The 19,249-nt window shown below is 46.2% G+C and overlaps 2 protein-coding genes across 2 annotated transcripts in view; both read left to right on the top strand.

Moving 5' to 3' along the window:
* Positions 1-337: 337 nt before the first annotated feature.
* On the top strand, positions 338-1,324 carry LOC125947781 (uncharacterized). The gene is made up of 2 exons (XM_049673063.1): positions 338-466; positions 1,037-1,324. The coding sequence occupies exons 1-2, from the start codon at positions 338-340 to the stop codon at positions 1,322-1,324; spliced, it is 417 nt and encodes a 138-aa protein (XP_049529020.1).
* Positions 1,325-10,600: 9,276 nt separating this feature from the next.
* The window catches only part of LOC119462924 (uncharacterized), a 49,863-nt gene continuing 41,214 nt past the window's right edge, over positions 10,601-19,249 (top strand). The window contains exon 1 of the mRNA XM_049672312.1: positions 10,601-10,917. Within this exon, the coding sequence (XP_049528269.1) occupies positions 10,776-10,917 (142 nt within the window). The 5' untranslated portion in view covers positions 10,601-10,775. The remainder of the gene's footprint in view (positions 10,918-19,249) is intronic.

The following is a 19,249-nucleotide window of genomic DNA, read 5'->3' as shown; positions in this document are numbered from 1 at the left end:
TAGAGCGAATCCGAAAGCAAGTGAATTTTCTCGCTGCCAATCATAGGCAGCTTGGCAGAATTTTTACATGCAGGGAAGCGGTCGGAGTAAAGGACGATTGTAGCACCGGTTGTGGGAATGGAACCGGTATGCGACCGGAGACGGGGATAACTATTTTGCACTTAATTGGGCGTGCGCTCCGTAGAGGGTACGTGGCATTGTTGGGAAACAACGTCAGCATTGTAGCTCCAGATGCGAAAAAGCAGGCGTCCAAACGGGGGAGAAGAAGAGGAAGCGGCAGGCACCATGTTTGGTTTGCCATCCCGTAGAAGGAAACCAAACCAAAGCGAACCAAACCATGACATCCAAGCAGGCTGCGCCAGTGGATGAAGACGCCAGCAGTGGGTCCCCGCAGTTTGGGTCGATGAACGGCGGCACAGGAGCAGCGCTGCGGCAATCTGCTTTGGCTAGTCCCTCGCTGGAACAGGTATGACTTGCATCCAGCTTATATACTTGTACACACCGGGAGGCAGGCGTGGCTCTGTTATGTGCGCACACTTGGTTTCTTGGTGCACGAGGACGTTACACGCAAAGAAAACATCACTCTACAGAACACTCACGACATCGGAAGGCAATCTATTCCAATCACGAGTAGTGTTTGTAAAATAAGACATCTTGAGCAAATCTTACTTGCAGGCAGGTTCACGGACCTTTAGCGAGTAGTCAGTGTGTGGTGACCAGTAATGGCGTCGCATTATATATATCTTTGTATACCAACTGTGCCACGATAGATAATGTGGAAAAGTTTCAAATGGAATCATTTTTTTGTCGACTCTCGCGTCTCCCATATAGTTCTTCCTTGACATCCGTCGTACTGAAATTGACACCATATTTTTTTTTTGAAACATACCGCGAGCGGCTAAATTCTGCTTTCTCTAAAGCTTATCTGTGTCACTCGCAGTACAGCTTTGCAGTATATCGTGTTTGTGCCTATAGTACTTGATCAGTGATCAATGTGAAAGACAAGTGCACTACAGAGACCCGAGCCTTATCGCAGGTGCTGGAGCAGCTTCAGCACGAGCAGAAGCGGGATGGCCGCCGCGTGCTCGTCGGCTTCATAGTCATGACGCTGGCCATCGGCTTCGTCGTTATGGTGGTACTGGCACGCATACTACTGGACGATGCGCCAGCCGGCCGCATGCCTCCCGCTCGGAGCGGTCGGTCGGAAGCTAACCACGGCCGACGCGCCGTGATCGAGAACGACTCGGACTTCGAGACGGTCGGCGAGGCCGACGCGCGCTTTATCGGAGCCCTGCTTGGTGGGAACCGCACCTATCTTCGATGAACCGTCGAGGAGGATTGACTTATTATTCGTGCACTGTGTTGTTGTGTCTCTGTTTCTATTTGAGCGAGTGATTAAACGTCTCTGATTTTAACACGAAATAACAAAATTGTAGGGGGAGGGGGTCTGTGACAAAAAGCAGTGATGGCCGGCATGGAGACGATAACGACGATGATAATAAAGCTGGCAGCGAAAAAAAAAAAAACGGCGCTAATGCAATGGTAAACTCTGCGATAATGGAGTTCCACTCAACGTGAAAGCTGAGGAGCGAAGAGCGGAGCAGTGATTCGCCGGTGTTTCCCTTGTGTTTATCTTGTTTTATCCTGTGTTTATCTTGTGTTTAGCAATCCATAATCCGTTTTGACACCTGTGCACAACTGGTGGGAAACGGCCACGCACATGGAGCCAAACCACCACGCCCATGGAGTCAAAGCCTTTGCTGATGATAGAAGCGTTTTTAACGAATTAATGCACTTAATGCTTGATTATTACGGTATTTTAAATTGTTCTGAATCATGTTAGTTTATTCTGAACCGGTTTTGATCAGTTCTGCACTTGTTTTGAGCCTGTTTTGAGCACTTGGTTTTGAGCGTGATCACGCGACAGATGCCGACGCCGAAAGCCGGGGCGCTTAAAGTGCTTCGCACTTAAGACGATGGCGGCACAACGGAAACGTGACAGCCCGAGAGCATCCCACATTACGGAATAATATTGTTGATTTTATAAGGTTAATGACCCTAGCCCCAATGGGGGATTGCCAAGAAAGTGTGGCCTATTAAAGAGGAGAAGATGAGGTGGATTATTGACTTCGGCTATTGACTTCGGCATTGTGACATAGTATGATGATGATAAAGCTTTATTAAAATAGGGGTGGCTCATCGCCCTAATAACGGCAACTGGATTGATATAAAACTCTAGGGTGCGGAAAAAATAGAAATGAGAGATACGGTGACGACAAAAGGAAACAGGAATAATCGACTTAGCAAAGTAATCGATAGCTTTCAATGAGATATCAGCGGACTTCTGATCAAACGTTTCTGTGATCGAACCCAAGATTAGCGGCACCAAAAGACAGTATTAGAGAACAGACAATTGAATGTTATATTTCTTAATGGCACTCACTCACTACGGTGAGGGGGCCCGTCAGAATAGTCTAGCACATCAAAGCCTTGTTGCTTTTGCGCAATAATACCCCACAAGTCTAATAGTCTATGCACTATTATGACGGACCCCCTCACCGTATATAGTTGCAAAGGAAGAGTGAGGGCTAATAGTGGGGCTATATGCTATTCATATACCGGAAATTAACTTCTTGTAAAAACAAGGAAACCGAAATAAAGACTCTGCCTGTTCGATGTGCACCAGCCATTAAAAAAAAAAAAAAATGATTGTCTCCACTGTGCAGGGGCATCCGATCCATGCAGTCGTTCAGACCTGTCGTCCCAGGAGATTTCGCAAGCTGCCGAGCACGCGGACGCGGGTTCAGTTCCCGGCCACGGCGGCCGCATTCCGACAGGGGCGGAACACTAAAGTAGAGATCAGTGGGGCGGAGTACAAAAACGTTCGTGTACCGTTATATTTGGGTGCATAAAGAAACCCCTGTGGTCGCAATAAATCCGAAGCCCTCCACCAAGGCCTCCCTCATACGCCTCTGTGCAGTTTAGGGACCGTTTAGCCACGCAATTCAAGTTTTAAAGCCAAAGAGAAAGAGAAATAAAGCTTTGTTGAATAATCACGGTTATAGTAATGATCAAACCCCTCGGTCCAGAAGCTCGCTGGTCGCTCGCATCGTTGCCGATTCGATACGGATGCAGTGGATGTATACACTGAGTTGGGTTGGGAAGCGATGGAGGTCGGTTATCTGCTCTGCGCATTACATGACCTGCCCAACTCCATTTCTTCCTCTTAATGTCAACTAGAATTCCTAGATTAGATTAGAGAGGTCCTCCCGTTTGCTCTCTAATCGACATCGCTGTCTTCCGTTCTCTTAACGTTACGCCGAACATTTTTCGTTTCATCGCTCGATCGTGGCGCGGTCCTTAACTTCTTTTCAAGTTTCTTTGTTAACATTCAAGTCTATTGGCGTTCGTTAGAGTTACGGAATGAGTGCCAAGGGAAGGGAAGCGCATTCGAGGACGGCAGAGAATTATGTGGTGTGAGGAAAGGAGGGAATTTGTAGGCATAACTTGGAATCAGCTAGCGCAATAGAGCGGTAATTGGAGATCGCTAGAAGATGCCTTCGTTCTGCAGTGGACATAAACATAGGTTGATGATGATGGAGGTCGGGGTGCGCATTCCCACAGAATGTGTGTTGTGTTGGGGGTCCTTGCAGTACATGCACTGCGAGGATCACAGGAAGATGCGTCTTTAAGTGATCGACAGTGGTTGAACGAAGGGGTGCCTGGCGGGAGCCAACGTTCCGACAAGGGAACTTGTCTTCGTCCTGACGAAGGCAAGCCCCATTGTCGAAGCGTTAGCTCTAGCGGCTTCCCGTGTTCCACCACCATTAATTATTTTAAATGATAAATTGTCACGTGGTCAAAGGCAATTTCACGGGCCCGATGATCCTAGGAAACGCTATAGCACCCACAGAGCTTTGTGTGCCGATGAACGTCGAGGCGTTCTTCTGAGTACCTCAGTAAAAATTTATAAGCCTAAAACGAGAGGAATCAAAAGAATAAAAGAAAAGCCCGGTTTCAGAATCAGTGGAGAAGAAATGAAGGAAGATACCTAAGCTCTAATTTTTCAATTTTACTTTGGCAATAATCTTATTGAAAACATTTGTAAAATCGCCCGATTCATGGCCAATTGAATGCAGCGGGCATGAGCCATTGTTGGCGGACAAGAACAAGAACGAGAAGAACCTAGTGGGCGCAACGGTCATTTGTGTCGGCCAGCAGAAGCAGTATAGCAAAAGCAATAATGGCCAAGAGTAAGCGCAAGAAGCAGCAAGACGACAACAAGCAGCCAGCAGCACAGGGCGATCCGATGGGCGTCCCTTTCTCTCCGGAAAATGCAGGGCAGCCCTTGTCGCCGGGTGGCGTCCAGCAAAGCCACGTGATATCGGCGGCGGCTCAGGCGGGTTTCCCGTACGTGTGCAGCCCACCGCCCATCATCAGGGCCGGACACCTCGTCTACTCGCCGCCCGTCGTCAGGTCGCCCAGGTGCGCGCTGTTAAGCAGACACCATGCAACTTCGTAGCGTGGAAACAAAGGCAGAAGGGTAACGACATACGCAAGCGCTAACTTCACTCTCACCAAACGGAAGTGTATGTCGTTTCCCTTCTGTCTCGTCCTTTAATGGTTTCCGCACTACAAAGTTACACCATGGAATACCAGCTAGCCCGATCTCTAACACTGTTAAATGGACACGAAAGAGAAATGCTAAACCAGTTAGACTGATAATCTTTGATGACTCTATTTTAGGTAATCTTAAGGTAAAAGATTGATTATTAGAAGAAATAATGAAGGTCGACGTTTATATTTCTTTTTTCGCACCGAAACACTGCGCCGATACGTCAGAGTGATGTCAGAGATTTTTCGTATTCGAGCCATTGTGACTCATTTAAAGTTCTTGCAACTCACTGGCTCTTGGAGAATTCAATGTAGTGCATCAATAGATAGTTTGTCGTTTGCATTGACGTCATCTTGGCCATCTTAAGGCAGTGGCGCACCGACCGGGGGGGGGGGGGGGGGGGGAGTTCGCTCAAGCCACCTCCTGAATTGTAATGACAATGAGAACAGAGCACTGAAGGTACGCGTTGTCCTGGTGGGGCTGGACGCGGGGGAGGGCCCCAGGTGGCTTGAGGTCGAATTTTCCGGATTAACGAAAACACTCTATCACTACGCGCACTGTCTTGTATTTATTCATTCACTCCTAAATTACTTGAGTAAAACGCTGAAGTAATAAACATCGTCATCATCCTTGGTGCCATTATTATTATAATTATAAGGCATTTTATTTGCTGTTGGATTCCTCTGGCTAAAGCAAGGAAATTGCATATTATGCAAAGTGCGTGCTCCCTCCCCCCCCCCCCCCCCCCCCCCCGCCCCCGGCAGAGATAGGGTGCGTAAACAAGAGACTGGACAGCACGACAGGCGCGTCATGCACCAAGCGACAAATCGACGACAGGGATAATCCGGCGAGAAACGGCCACTGTCAAAAAAGCAAAACGGCGTACGCGTGGTGGTGTGGCGCACTGACGTCATAGGGGCAGCCATGTTTGAGTACTAGCACGGTGAGGAGCTGCGTCCGTGAAGCCACGTGCAAACCACCTATACCAATAAAAGTAAAGAAAGTTAGCTGGATCTCAGCCATGGTTCTCGCCGCCATATTTGATAGTTATGGGAACTTCAAGGCCGTTTCACTACCCGTCTTTTGTTATTGCGTCTCTTCTCGTTAAGAGTGGCTATTTCGGCGTTATAGAAATGTAATTTACTGATATACAGCTCACAATTATTTTTCTCTTTAGTTTTCCTTTTAAAGGATCGCGGAGAATGTTGCGGCTCAACGTCCCAAACAATCCACCTGGACTGTGAGGGACGGTACGGTGGGGCGGGAGGAAAGGTTCAACCTCATCAGACGCTTTTCAGACGTCAGATACTACACTGTAAAACCGCTGCACGAGCGACATTGTAAGAGCAACACTAAATCGCTTTACACTTGTATCATAATCCTTCAAAACTCATTTATTTAGGCTCTATTGAATTTTCGCGTCAAACGCTCAACGCCGGTATACGTCAGTGTGAAGTTATGAATATGAAAAGCAATCTCTCATGTTCGGCCAGTTTTTCGAATATTGTTCAATTATTGGTTTACTTAGAATTCAATACAAACCTTCTTTACCAGCAGACACTTAACTAGACCCGAGTTGACGCTGTCAAAATGACCAGTGAGGAAACAACGCTTTTCCACGCGATAAGAGGGGACAACATACACGAGAATGTGCGTCAACATTTTGGGCCGTTTGGTACATCTTCGTTGGGCGAGGAAACTGCGCTTTTCTGCCTAACCAAGTCACATATCCCATGGTAAGGGAAGTCGTTTTGCTACTGCATAAATCTAATTTACTAATGCAGCTTAACTTATTGCACCCCTCTAATGTCGCATTAAAGGTTCAATACTATAAAGGCGAGCACTGCATGAATTACCAGCGGACTGACTAACGTCAACCCGTGAATATAACGAACTGAAGCAGGTTACGGGCATGCCGCAAACAGTGTCCTGACAACTCGCTGCCTGCATGCAGGTCACCACGTAGCGGACCAATGAGCCCCGGCGGCCCCGGCTTCCACGCGGGCATTCCGCAGATCGCCGAGCAGCTGCGCCAAAGCCAGCTGGCGGCCAAGAACCGCGTCATCGTCACCTCGGTCGTGGTGCTCGCCGGCGTGGTGCTCATCGTGGTGATCGTGTGGGCCCGACTGTGGCGTGACGAGGTCATGGCCAACCGGGAGCCGCCGCCCCTCACAACGCCTAGGGCCCGCACCGAGGGCGGCTGACAACGGGCGATAGCGCTAAGCAGCAACCACATGGTGAACGTATTCCAGGCGCGGCCCGCACTGCACAATCACCGCGTTGCATCTTTTAGCCTGTGTGTGCAACGCGTTACGTAATTCCAGAATACCGCGGAGGCTTAATTAGATGTGAGCAGCAGAGCTAGTGGCGCCATCTCGTGACGCGGCGTTCTACCAGAGCGTACAAAACCATTACTGCAAGAAGGCCTATACGTGCTCCTCACTTTACAGGTGCAAATGCGTCGGCAACAGCATAATCATCAACGTACAGTGGCACCTTTTACATTATTTCGACGAGAGCAGCATGAAATAAAATAAAATTTTTAACACCGTGTTTCAACAAACTTCCACAAGAAGTTACTCAATTCTGCTTGCCTTTCTCGTCTCCTGCGTTCCGGTATTCCGTAAAATGCGTTACATAGAAGGACAGCTTAGAGCTCCCTGTAATGTAGAAAACATATGGTGACATGTTGTTTATAGTTGTGATGTGGTGTGGTTATCGCGCATGGGTGCAGAGACATGGCGCGACGCCATGCTGAAAGTACGTCGCCAATACGTTCCATGTGGTTGCCGCTTTGCGTTCGCAAGTCTGTAACGGAGCGCGTTTGCGCTGCGTCCAACGCACTGCCCACTCGCCGAAGTATGAATCAACAACGACGACTATGGGAGCGACCAAAAACATTCTGTGAAACTACGGAGCGGACACTTTTATTATTATTATTATTATTATTATTATTATTATTATATTATTATTATTATTATTATTATTATATTATTATTATTATTATTATTATTATTATTATTATTATTTGTTTGCATAAGCTTTCATCCACGTACGGCTTTTCACATATAACTGCCCATGCATTTTCTCTTCTGTTAAAAGCAGTGTTTGTCGTGTTCAAAACTGGTTGTTCACGTTTCACAAACAATGCCTTCAGGAGTAAGGTACACTTATACACTCCTTCCTATGCGGCACGAAATCATTTCATTGCTAGCCTCTGTTCCTCGGAGCCGTTCGGATACCGTCATGAGTGGACATGCGCCATATTACCGGTGAAGCCACTACTTGCGATTCCACTGAAGGATAATGTCGTTCTATTTATAGAGGGCTTGACGGTGGTTTTCTTTTATGTCAAATGTCAAATAATGACCAAAGAGTGCTCAGATGAAGCGCCGATTTGATGATGACCGGGTCTCTATAGATCTCTGTGAAAGCAATCTTGCAGCTTAAATTTATGGCTAAAAGCGCACTGGTCGCGGTTCTAGATGGTAGAAACTCAAGTCTAGATAAAAAAAAAAAGTTTTCCTCCATAGCAACACATTGCGGCCAGCTGACGCTTCCAGAATTAGTGCCACTATGCAATTAGCGCACGTTTGCGAGGCCTTTGTGCTTTTATAGTTTTATGTGTCTAGGCGAAATCGCCCGTGTGCAAAAAGTTATCATCATCATCAGCATTGGCTCAAGCATCGTCTTCTTCCGCAGCTGGCTCGTTGGCGCCCCTCGGGTTGTGCTCGTGCTCGGCATGCGCTCGTGCCACTGCTCCCGCATTTGTCGTCGTCGTAGTCGTCCACAGCTGGCTGCGTTGCTGCTAATGATTCCAGCGTAGAATTTCACCTCTCTTTTGTCGTCGTAATGAGGAGACCACGTTTACGGGAGTATGAGCCATTGTTTAAGGGGGTATGAGCCATTCATTGTCTTACGTAACGAACAGATTTAGCTTTGTAGCAATCTAATTTCGAAGAATCGCAAGCGGCAATGGCGGGCGAATGATATACTAACCACGCTGCTGGGCAAACTCGAGACATCGAAAGCAAGCGACAACGCCGAACTGCGGGCATACCGTCAGTGACGTCGTTCTCTCCGTCGCAGCCGAACGTGCGTGTAACCTCGCGATTGAGAAATACTTTAATGAACCGTCAGGATTAACAAAGTGATAAACACCGGGGCCGCACGTTTCAACTTCGCTGGTTAACCATCTTCATGGAGTGGAAGGGCCGACGAATTTTTTAGAATTATGTTCCTCAGGACAACGCTAGAATCTAGTGCTCCCTCTTAGGGACAGTGTGACATGGCTGTGCCGGTGGCACTTGAAGCAACGAAATGGCAGCTCCGTATAGTCGATGGCCTCGTGGCTATAGGAGTGTGCGAATAGTAATGTTTTGCGACCGTATCAAATACGAATCGAACAATGCCAGAAGTGAGTCGAATCCACTCCAATATCGAATACTTTTCGAATATATTTCGAATAATGAGTCACCGTTTTCACAACTGATGTAAAATGATGTTCTTATTTTAGTATTCGTTGCGTTAGCAAGGTTCTTTCGTTACATTTCGCGTTATGAAGTGCTGTTTATTAAAAACCACAAATGAAGCATTAGGAACAATTTAGTATATACAGCTTTCTCGCATACACAGGACTTTTCAGAGAGTGATTTCAGATTGTAAAGCCCGTCAAGTATGGCTCCCCGCGCGCCGTAGCCTGCTCCATTACGCGAGTCCTCGAGTTTTATGTATATACTATGCCGACGGGAATGAAAATGTCGTGTTGTTGATCCAGTTTTATGTTTCATTGCGCACTGTGAACAATTTAAAATATTCGAAAATTATTCGAAATGCGTTCGTATTTGGGAATAGTGACTATCCGAATCGAAAACTGACTCAAACAGGGCGTTTTTCGATTGTTCGGAATATTCGCGTACGTCTACTCATCGCTATACCAAAACTAAGGTTTATCTTGTTTGTTTGCTGGCGTCTGGCAGCCCACTCAGCATTGACAGCCACTCCAAGGAAAGTGGAAGGACTCCTCCTATAGGGTCCCGTGAATCTACTCAAGCAAGCGGTCGAATGTCATTTGCAAACTGCAAAACCATCGCATACTGAGAGAATTCCTGTCCTGAAAAGTCAAGGCCGTCTGCGAAATTAGCACCACGACCATCGGTGCCTGTGAACGCTAAAAGACCCACCGCTAACACATGAAACGTCTGCTGTGTCATCTGCTGCCTATTTTCAATAGAATTATTTTGATTCCTATATATATATATATATATATATATATATATATATATAGGGCATGTATACACAAAAAATTAATGGGCAGGAAGAATAGTCCGTCATATAATCTATACACAGCTCGCGCCTATATATTTCATGACAACATTGCATAACTTGCTGCATCATTGACACATCATTGTCTATTGGCCGGGAAGAATAGCTTTCGACACCTCAATGATGATTTTGCTTATAGAGGCGTACCAATTCCAGATTCCAAACAGTTTTCATGAAAGCTGCAATGACATTGCAGGAAATATACCAATATGAGCCCCCTTACCCCCACCCCCCCCACAAAAAAAAGATGAGAAAAAAAGTACGAAAAAAAAAAACACGAAAGCGCAAACGTCATCTATCTAGCGACGCCAGCTCGAGTAGCAAGGTACCCTGTATACGATTCAAGGTGCACACAGCTGCCGACGGTGATCTTTCTTTTTTGAGATGAACTTTTTAAAACAATAAATATAGATCTGTTTCAGTGCAAGCTGCGCCCTGTCGCGCCTGGACATTGTCACGGCGCTCCACACCTGAGACGGTCGAGCGTTGGATACATGCGACTTCAGAACCATACTTCATACACGTGCCTGTCCGCAAGCTCTCTCTATTCACTGACGGTGGCGCACCTATAGTCACACCTTACAGGCCTTCCACAGCGTACATGCCAAGCTGCGTACATATAGGGAACATTGTTCATTAAACGAGACCCAGACGACGCTTCTGTGTGCACACGTCCAAACTTTCCGTCTTCCTTGTGTCCAAACAGCTGTCGCCACGGCAACCGTATGTAACGACGTCGCTCTCAGCCATTTTATTCAGATACGTCTCAGCAGACATCGGGGGCACCAATTACAACGACACTGGAACACATCACCGCCCGTTGAAGAGTCAAACGATGAAGGCCGCCACGTTAGGCCTAGCGTTTACCCTTGCGTGCACGATTTTCATTACAGACGCCGCGGAGCTGGGCTTCGCCGACTTTCGCAAGGGCCTTTTCAACATCAATCCTGGCAAGCTGACGCCTCAGTGCAAGAAAGGTATTCGCTAAGATAAATGCTAACTTAATGTTGAAGCCTACACAGTCTGGATTCTCGGATTCTTCCTCGCGGTTTGACATGAAGGGGCCGTATTGCGTAAGGATTGTTTTCCTACTATTCTATTCAATTATTATGATGCCTCCACCTCCGACTGCTGAATGTGCTTGCAGCGCAAAACGGAACACGAAGGGGAGCGATAAACACGTGCAGCTCTGACTTCCAACTGATTTTTGTTATTCGAAGAAAGAAAGCTTGTATTAATTCAACATCGCAACGGCTTTTGATATGACGTAGAGTAATCAGTGGCTCCCTATAGTGTGATTTAGACAAGTTTACTTCGGTGTACGTTTTATTTTGTATTTGGCGTTTTCATTGCACCGCACAGATGATGTAAGTGCTCTTTCCGCGAATAATAAAATCAGCTGGAAGTGAGCGCTGTCCGCGTTGTGTCTCGCTTCCATCCAGGATAAACCACCAACTGTCTCAAACGTCATTATCCCAAACTATCCCGATCGTAACCTCATACTTGGCCACCGAGCGGCAGATCCCAGCAGCAGTGTGAGAGCGGCTTTGTGTGATCCAATGACGAAGCGCATAAAGAACGAAAACTGAAATGAGGTCTTTAAAAAAATATGGCCCATTTTGATTCGCTGCAGGGTTCATCTGTAGATCGATCTCTGCAAAATGAAACAGTCCAGAAAGTTGGGACGCCAAGGCACACCAAGGACTCAAAGAAAAAAGAAGCTGCATCAACACATTGTAATTCGAGCACAAGACTTTATCCTCGGAGAAAAAGAAGACGAAGACAACTGAAGCATAGTACGCACGTAATGGCAACAGATGTAATGACTACCACCGTAATATTACGGTTCCCTATATAGCTGTCGCTTGGGAATGTCTGAAAGGCCATTATCATAATTCGGCTTCGTTCGCTCGTGGCACTATTGCGAAGATTATTCTCACATCTCTCGAAAGGACGCTATCGAGAAAGCCGTGTAAAATTTAATAGAGAGTTTTAGAATACAGGCCCCTAAAGTTTGGGGCCCTAAAGAGCTTTGCGGGTGTTAGCGTTGGGGCATGCTGGAGTGAATTTTGCGTTTGCGGATAGCGTCTTGCGCTTGCAGCGCCGCTACGGGGTCAAAAAAAACTATTATAAATATTAAAATAAAGTACACCTTTTTAGAGTAAGAAGAGTAATTTAGACTTTCGAGTTTAATTACAATTTATAAGTTATTCTATTAGCTGCAAGCAATTTGTTGCGCTTAGTTTTGAGTAACCAACTTTACGTGCCGTCACCAGCCAACTAGGGTGGCTAGCCACCCTAGCCAAGCTAATCTGTGTTATGCCTACGAGCCATAAAATTGACAATCTAATTCAGTATCAGCGGCGCCTAATGAATCAATTTTCATTGCACACGTTAGCTGAGAGAAAGCGATAGCCGCGCTCACTTCGCCATAGCTTACCAACTTCACGCGTGACCACGAATCGAGCTCAGTTTAGAGCCGTCGCTAGGGTGTCTAGAAGGGGAGGTGTGAATACCGGCGGCGCTTTCCTGCAGGCGCGCGTGACCCCCTTGCGCACCGATGCCACCAGGGGAAATAAGGCGCTACCGCTCGCGGCGCGGGAAGCATAGCCGCGCCGGCCTGCCGGCCTCGCCTGGCCTTCGTGCCTTCGCCGTCAGTTTTGGTCTCGTCGCCTGTTTTGTGGTGTTTCTCGCGATACACAGCGTGTTGCACAGCGTCGTCGTGGCATTGCCAATTGCCATCCTAGTATTATTCACGAGGCCTTTCACGCTAGCTCAATCTGATCACCACCGCCTTTTTTTTTTGTTTTTTTTTTTGTTTCCTTAGGTTTATCGTTCGCGACTTTATTAATGGAACTGCAGTGTTGATACCACGTCACATTCCCGCCCTCTCAGACGATGCCGTGCCCACAGTACTTCCGAACTTGCCAAAATACATTAGCAGGACTCTGACGAAAGAAAGAAAAAGAAGAGATGTCTCACATGCTCCACGGGTCCCAGGTTCGGCACGCAAACCACTCCGGTATAGGCAGTTCCGCCTACTATGACCCTGTATGCCTGGACTACATATTCGACTCTCTCAGTACGAATAAAGTATTATTATTATTATCTTACAAGAGAAGCGGCGCTTGTCTATTGACAAGACGGGGGAATGCATGCCCACCGGCAGACGTGGAGGCTGTAAATATACAGCGGGATGGAATGCCCAGTCCAGTCGCAGAAGAATTGTTCATTATCGAGCTTAAGCGACCTTTGGAACTGTGGTCACTGCAAAAGTTTAAACAAAACATTGCTCGTTACTGGACTGCAGAGTTTGCATTGAACGAAATGCCGCGCCTGTTGTGTTAACCAAAATGATAGTGTTCTTCATTGGAGAAGGACTTGCCAGCTGTGCATCTACTTGGCTGGGCAGCTTCACAACGAAACCGTTGTGGAATCTAAAGAACAAACAGAAGGGACCTTGGGGGCCTTTTATATCTATCAGTCTATCAGAACCATTCTACAAGCTGGTCAATTAATGCCCTTATTCAAAACAAACTCACTCGTTTGCATGCCAAAGCTGTGGCAAAGCTTATGCAGTTGATCAATTGGTGATGTGCCAAAAATTGGTTGCCTAGAGCATTCTGCTGCCCTGATAGCATCAGTTGAACGTTTTTATTGCGTAACAAGGATTCATTTTTTGCTTAAAGGTGTCACTCAGCAGGGCACTGAGAATAAACTAAAAGCACTGAAGTATTGCGTGTTGTAGATCAAATTTTCCCATAGTTGTTTTCCTCACTTAAATAAACTATTTTATGACCAGATCTGTTGCTGTCTGAAATCATAGTAAATTGCTTATTTGAGCGTCGAAAGGACATGCTACACGTCTTCAAGCGCTGGCACAAAGTGGTTTGTACGTCGAGAAGTAATCGGGTAATGACTGCAGTTTACACGTCGTACGTACGGCACGCATAGGGTGATTACTGCTGACCTCGACTACGACGGTCGCATTTTGAGGGAGTCGAAATGCAAGGCACCTGTGTGCCGTAAGGTGTGAGTGCGCGTTAAAGAACCCGAAGTGGTCAAAATTATTCCAGAGCCCCCAGCCCCTATGATCCTTATCCGGAGGAGAAAAAAAACGAAAAAAAAAAACGCGTTTGAATCTATAGACGCAATGCGAACTGGGCCCGTAAAATCTCACAGGAGTAGTGATGTGGGCTGATAAAACGTTGATTTCATGGATAAAGACGTATATTCCATGACGCTCGCAGACAACGCGCGATACCCGAGGCTGGCGATGCGCTCATTTCGGTTGCGTGCCTTCCCGCGCCTCGGTCAACAGCGCCGCCCTGCGGCATCGGTGCGCTGAGGGGTCACGCTTGCGCCGCCGGTATTCACACCTCCCCTTCTAGCCACCCTACCGTCGCTTCGATGGGTGCCGCCATGTTTGTTGACACAAAGCGCACATGCGCAGTGGCTTCGACGCTATTTCTATGGTGCCCAAAAACGTTTGGCGCCCCTAGCTATTCTAAAACTCCCTAATATTTGGAAAGTTGGTTATCATGGTTAAACAATTAGCTTATAACCTGCTTACGAATTAGACTATAGGTTGCACGAAATCACCGCCCATTTCGCCGAAGTATAGACGTACACCTTGCGCCGGTTAGAGGGCGCTACGGCGTTTTCATTATCGCCAACAGCGGACGCTATGGATGCCAAGAAAATGAGGACGCAGTTGCCCACGACAACCACCCACGCTTCATCGATCGTCTGGGTTTTACTCACCAGATCTTTGCTGAACTCAAGATATTTACCGATGTTCGCGCTTTTCATTTTCGGTAGCAAACATGTGCGTTCATGAGCAGAGCATGCGCACTTATGCACTCTCACATCTCGAACACTCTTGCCTCGTGACAAGTGAAGTGTCACGGCGAATGTTTATCGAGTCCCTGACATATGCGTTATCCACTGTGCGACGTGCGTTGCTTTTTCAAAGTATTTCCCCTGAAATGGGTTTGTGAGTGCGATGCAGAATCGTTGATTGCTGGGGCAGATGGTGTGTGAGGAAGGTTTAAAAAAATGTAGCTGGAACACAAGGCACAACAGCCGAGACATAGAGACACCCAAACGCAAGGCACAAGTCACTTCTGTCACATTCTATGTTCTAGAGTACATTTATGACCAGACGTGATCCAAACTCACCACGAATTAGGGACATTCGAGGGAGGCTTAGCCACTCCACCGCGATGGGGCGCCACTTGAGCTCGGATGGCACGGACAGGACCATTGGAAAGGGGTGTTACCTGTAACGTTAGAGATGCAGAAAAAACATGCTGAATAGACGCGATTAAGAATAAGCTAGCGATGGAACTGCAGCACACTCCCATTAAGACGAACTCGAACAGAGCCTCAAAATTTGCCTTATGAGAAATTATTATTAACAAAAGTTATCCACGAAACTAAAAAAAGAAACAACTATTCTTAGTGTACTTAAAGATCCACAACAAAGAAACAAAGAAGCAATAAGCGAAACCACATGAAGATAAAAAGGTAGTTCTAAAAATGTATATTTATTGAATTTGCATTAAATAGAAAGCATGTTTTACGTATTCTGTTATTGTAATCATTGCTTGCTCACACTGAGTAAACTTGTGTGCTATAAAAGAAAGCTGACAATTCACCTATCTTGTTGATAAAACTATGCAGATCTCGCGCATTGTGGGAATCGGCATACGTGAGGCTCTCATGTGCCATCGAGGCAAAATGGCGCAGTACAAGAGACGTGCTGCAAATTTGATTGAGGCAAAATGCGTCCCTCAGCCGCCATGATGTACCTTTCATAGAAAGCGGGACTTTTATTCAGCATTAAAACGTGTTGAAACACAAGACACGACATGCTTGGCCTCGGAGAAACGCACCACGGAGACGCAGTACGATGAGAGACGTTCTTCAAAATTTCTGTCTCAAATGTGTGTTTTTTTTTTTTCGTCCAATCTTTTATCGCATCTATTTTTATCGTCAACTACAAGATGCGTGCACTCACTTCCCCATAAGTAAATTGCTGCTATGCGACGGGCCTAATGCCAAGCGTCGAAAGCGCTGGCTTGCACGAGGAAAAAGTGGTAAAGGTGTTTTTATTCCGCCTTTTTAGGCACGCGCCCATGGCCTGAATGGTTAGAGGACTTCTGTGCTGGGGGTACTGGGTTCAAAACCAAACATCGGAAATGAAAATCCACACACACACACACACACACACACACACACACACACACACACACACACACACACACACACACACACACACACACACACACCACACACACACACACCCACACACACACACACAACACACAACACACAACACACACAAACACACACACACCCCACACACACCACCACAACACACACACACACACACACACCACACACACACACACACACACAACACACAACACACACACCCACACACACACACACACACACACACACACAACACACACACACACACACACACACACACACACACATTTATAGTTTTATATGGTCATGAATATATAAACACATATTTAATCATGACCATATAAGCCAACAGACAATGAACCAAGGAAAGTATCGGGGAAATTAGCTGTGGTTGAATTGGACATGTAAAAAAATAATAACGAAAGGGAAATCAATGTGGACGAAAAGATAATCGTGGGTTCGGATCCCAATGGCGGCTATAATCATATTCCGTTTCCTTTCATTCCCGTTTTTAAAAATGTTATTTTCTACATTTCAGCTTCAACCACAGCTAATTCCCCGATGCCTTGCTTGGCTTCACCGTCTGTTGTCTTTATATGGTCATGATTATACCGTTTATATGGTCATGATTATATATGCGCCTATGAAGGTTCTATCAAGGGTCACATAAACGGCCAGACCAGACACATATATACAACAAACCGCAAAGTGTGAGCCAAAGAAAGCTATCGCTTTAAAATTCTTCAGTGTCGTATTGGCGGGTTAGCTTTATGCGGTTAATAGGGTTAAGTCACGTGTGTTGTCGAAAAAAAAAAGTACCAATGTATACAAAGCATTATCAGCTGCAATATCAGTGCTGCTTCTTGTAGCCCCTGGCCAATGTACTCAATAAACTATCCGACTGTAGAAGCACCTTGAGGACCTCCATAAGTTATTGTTTCTATGATAATGATACATGCATATTGCGTATTTATTCGGACGATGCGCGCTGGCGCCCAGACGAAGAAGATGAACTGCTCCTGCTCTCGAGCTGTCGGCTGACTGGCCAGCGCTGCAGCTTCCTTTTAAATATGCTTTGTAAATAGTCTCCAGTACTTAATCCTTCGTTCGCGTCAATATTAGCCGTGCAGGCTTCAATTCATAGCTATTTGCGTCCACGATACATATTTCGCACAGCTAAAAAGCCGCCTCTTGCAAGTGGCCGATATGGGCCCCTCGCTACAGTCGCAGAGCGAGTAGAAGGCGTCAGTGGCGGGCGCGGAAGTTCGGCTTAGCCGAATATCATCACGATTATACCGAGCTCCAGAAGAATTCGTGGCACAATCCGTGATGTCCTGGCAACGATCCAGCAGAGTTAACTGCGGAACGAAAGGCAGTATACCTGAGAGAGTGTATAAGATGTGATCAATATATAAAATGTTATAACAATGTAAATAACTCATCGTTTCCAAATAAAATAAAAATAAAAATAATACGTTTCAAGAGATTGACCTATAAATTCGAAATGATTGGAAGTTTACAACAGACACTGCCTTTTCCAGATACATACAAATTTACATGTAGGCTACCGGCGCATACTTGCGTGTATAGGTTATTGCTGACAATTTCTGGACTAATGTGCGCAGTGATGAAGAACTGTGTGGGAGAATGATGGGCCTCATGCGCCAGTTGGACACCTTGGGCCGCCACTGGGACGAATTCACGGTAAGCTTTGCATGCGAATGGAACGATGACGTAACATGGCGAGTGAAGAAAGAAGAACCAACAACATTGAAAAAAAAAAGAAATAAAGCTAATGTAACAAATCTTGCTGATTGTGTTCGTATCAATAATCTCATTGGGGAGCAACCTTAACGCATAAGCATTCATATAGATGCATGCATGGCGAAGTATAGGACAGGTCGCGTGTTTTCCCTCTAATAATAATGCGATATAATATTAAGTTACGTTTATTCAGATATTAGAATTTTGTTTATTACATTGTTAGGGGGAGGTGAAGGGGGTCATTGAACAATTTCATACTGCCATTGTAATAGATTCCGTATACCCATTGGCTGGCAGTACTACGAGATAAAACTAGCGGTACGATGGCCTCTACATTCGTCGACGCTTGCGGGCTTCTTCAGTGCATAAGTTTAGTAAATGATATCTCTCTGATACCAGCCCAGTCCAGTGCGTTCGCTATTCTACCAGAGATATAACGCAGCTTTTGAAACAAGCCAAACATTGAGACAGAGGTACACAGGAAGTTCGATACTTGGAAGTAATCAACAATGGCCGAACAAGCGATGTCTCTGAAGCCTACGTCGCGGCACGCACCGCACTACTGCTTCGTGCAAGCTCGTCTTAGCGCTCACTGTCGACGCGACCTTCTATTGTGCGTGTTTTTTTTTTTTTTTTGGTCTCATAATTAAGAAAATAATGTCTTCGTGACGCGCTCCGTTGGAGAGTAAATTTTCAAAACTGCAGGTCTCATGAATACGATGGTATTCCTATCTGTGTTCTATATTGGTATTTATGACTTCATCGTGATGATAATTACTGGGAAACCTCGACACGTAAACGGTATATGGCTGCGGATGTATTTGTAGATAGAAATACCAAGCGGGAAGGCCGGCCGGAGGAGTCCCTGGCCTGATTGACGCTTAGCGCAAAGGGAACGGGCAAGTGCGACAATGTTGTCCAGAGATCTATTTGGGAAACCTCTGAGCCTGTCCGCCCTGCGTCCATGGCTAGCAGTCTGTACGTCGTGGCAAGACTTAGCAACCGAGGACCCACGTGATATGTCTGTGGACAGTCGCCCGCAATATGAGGGGATTGGTGATTTGTCCGTTTACACTGTATAGGTTGCTTTCATGTACTTTTCCTGCTGGTTGAATGACTGTCATAGCGTTTCTCTTTCCGATTTTCCATGGTTCCTAGTTCTTTCACGCCGATGAGGACACTGAATACGTTGCAGTTAGCAGAACGTGTCCTTTTCCCTCAAATTCAAGCGACTTAGAAATGGTGTTTTTCACGTGACCAAAACGAGTGCACGTTGGCTCGTATGTGCTTCCGTATCATGAAGGACGAACAGGGACAAGGAAACGG

This window comes from Dermacentor silvarum, chromosome 8, assembly GCF_013339745.2.
Source record: "Dermacentor silvarum isolate Dsil-2018 chromosome 8, BIME_Dsil_1.4, whole genome shotgun sequence".
Taxonomy (NCBI): Eukaryota; Metazoa; Arthropoda; class Arachnida; order Ixodida; family Ixodidae; genus Dermacentor; species Dermacentor silvarum.
The sequence above is the reverse complement of the archived record's forward strand: the minus strand, read 5'-3'. Positions and strand labels throughout refer to the sequence as shown.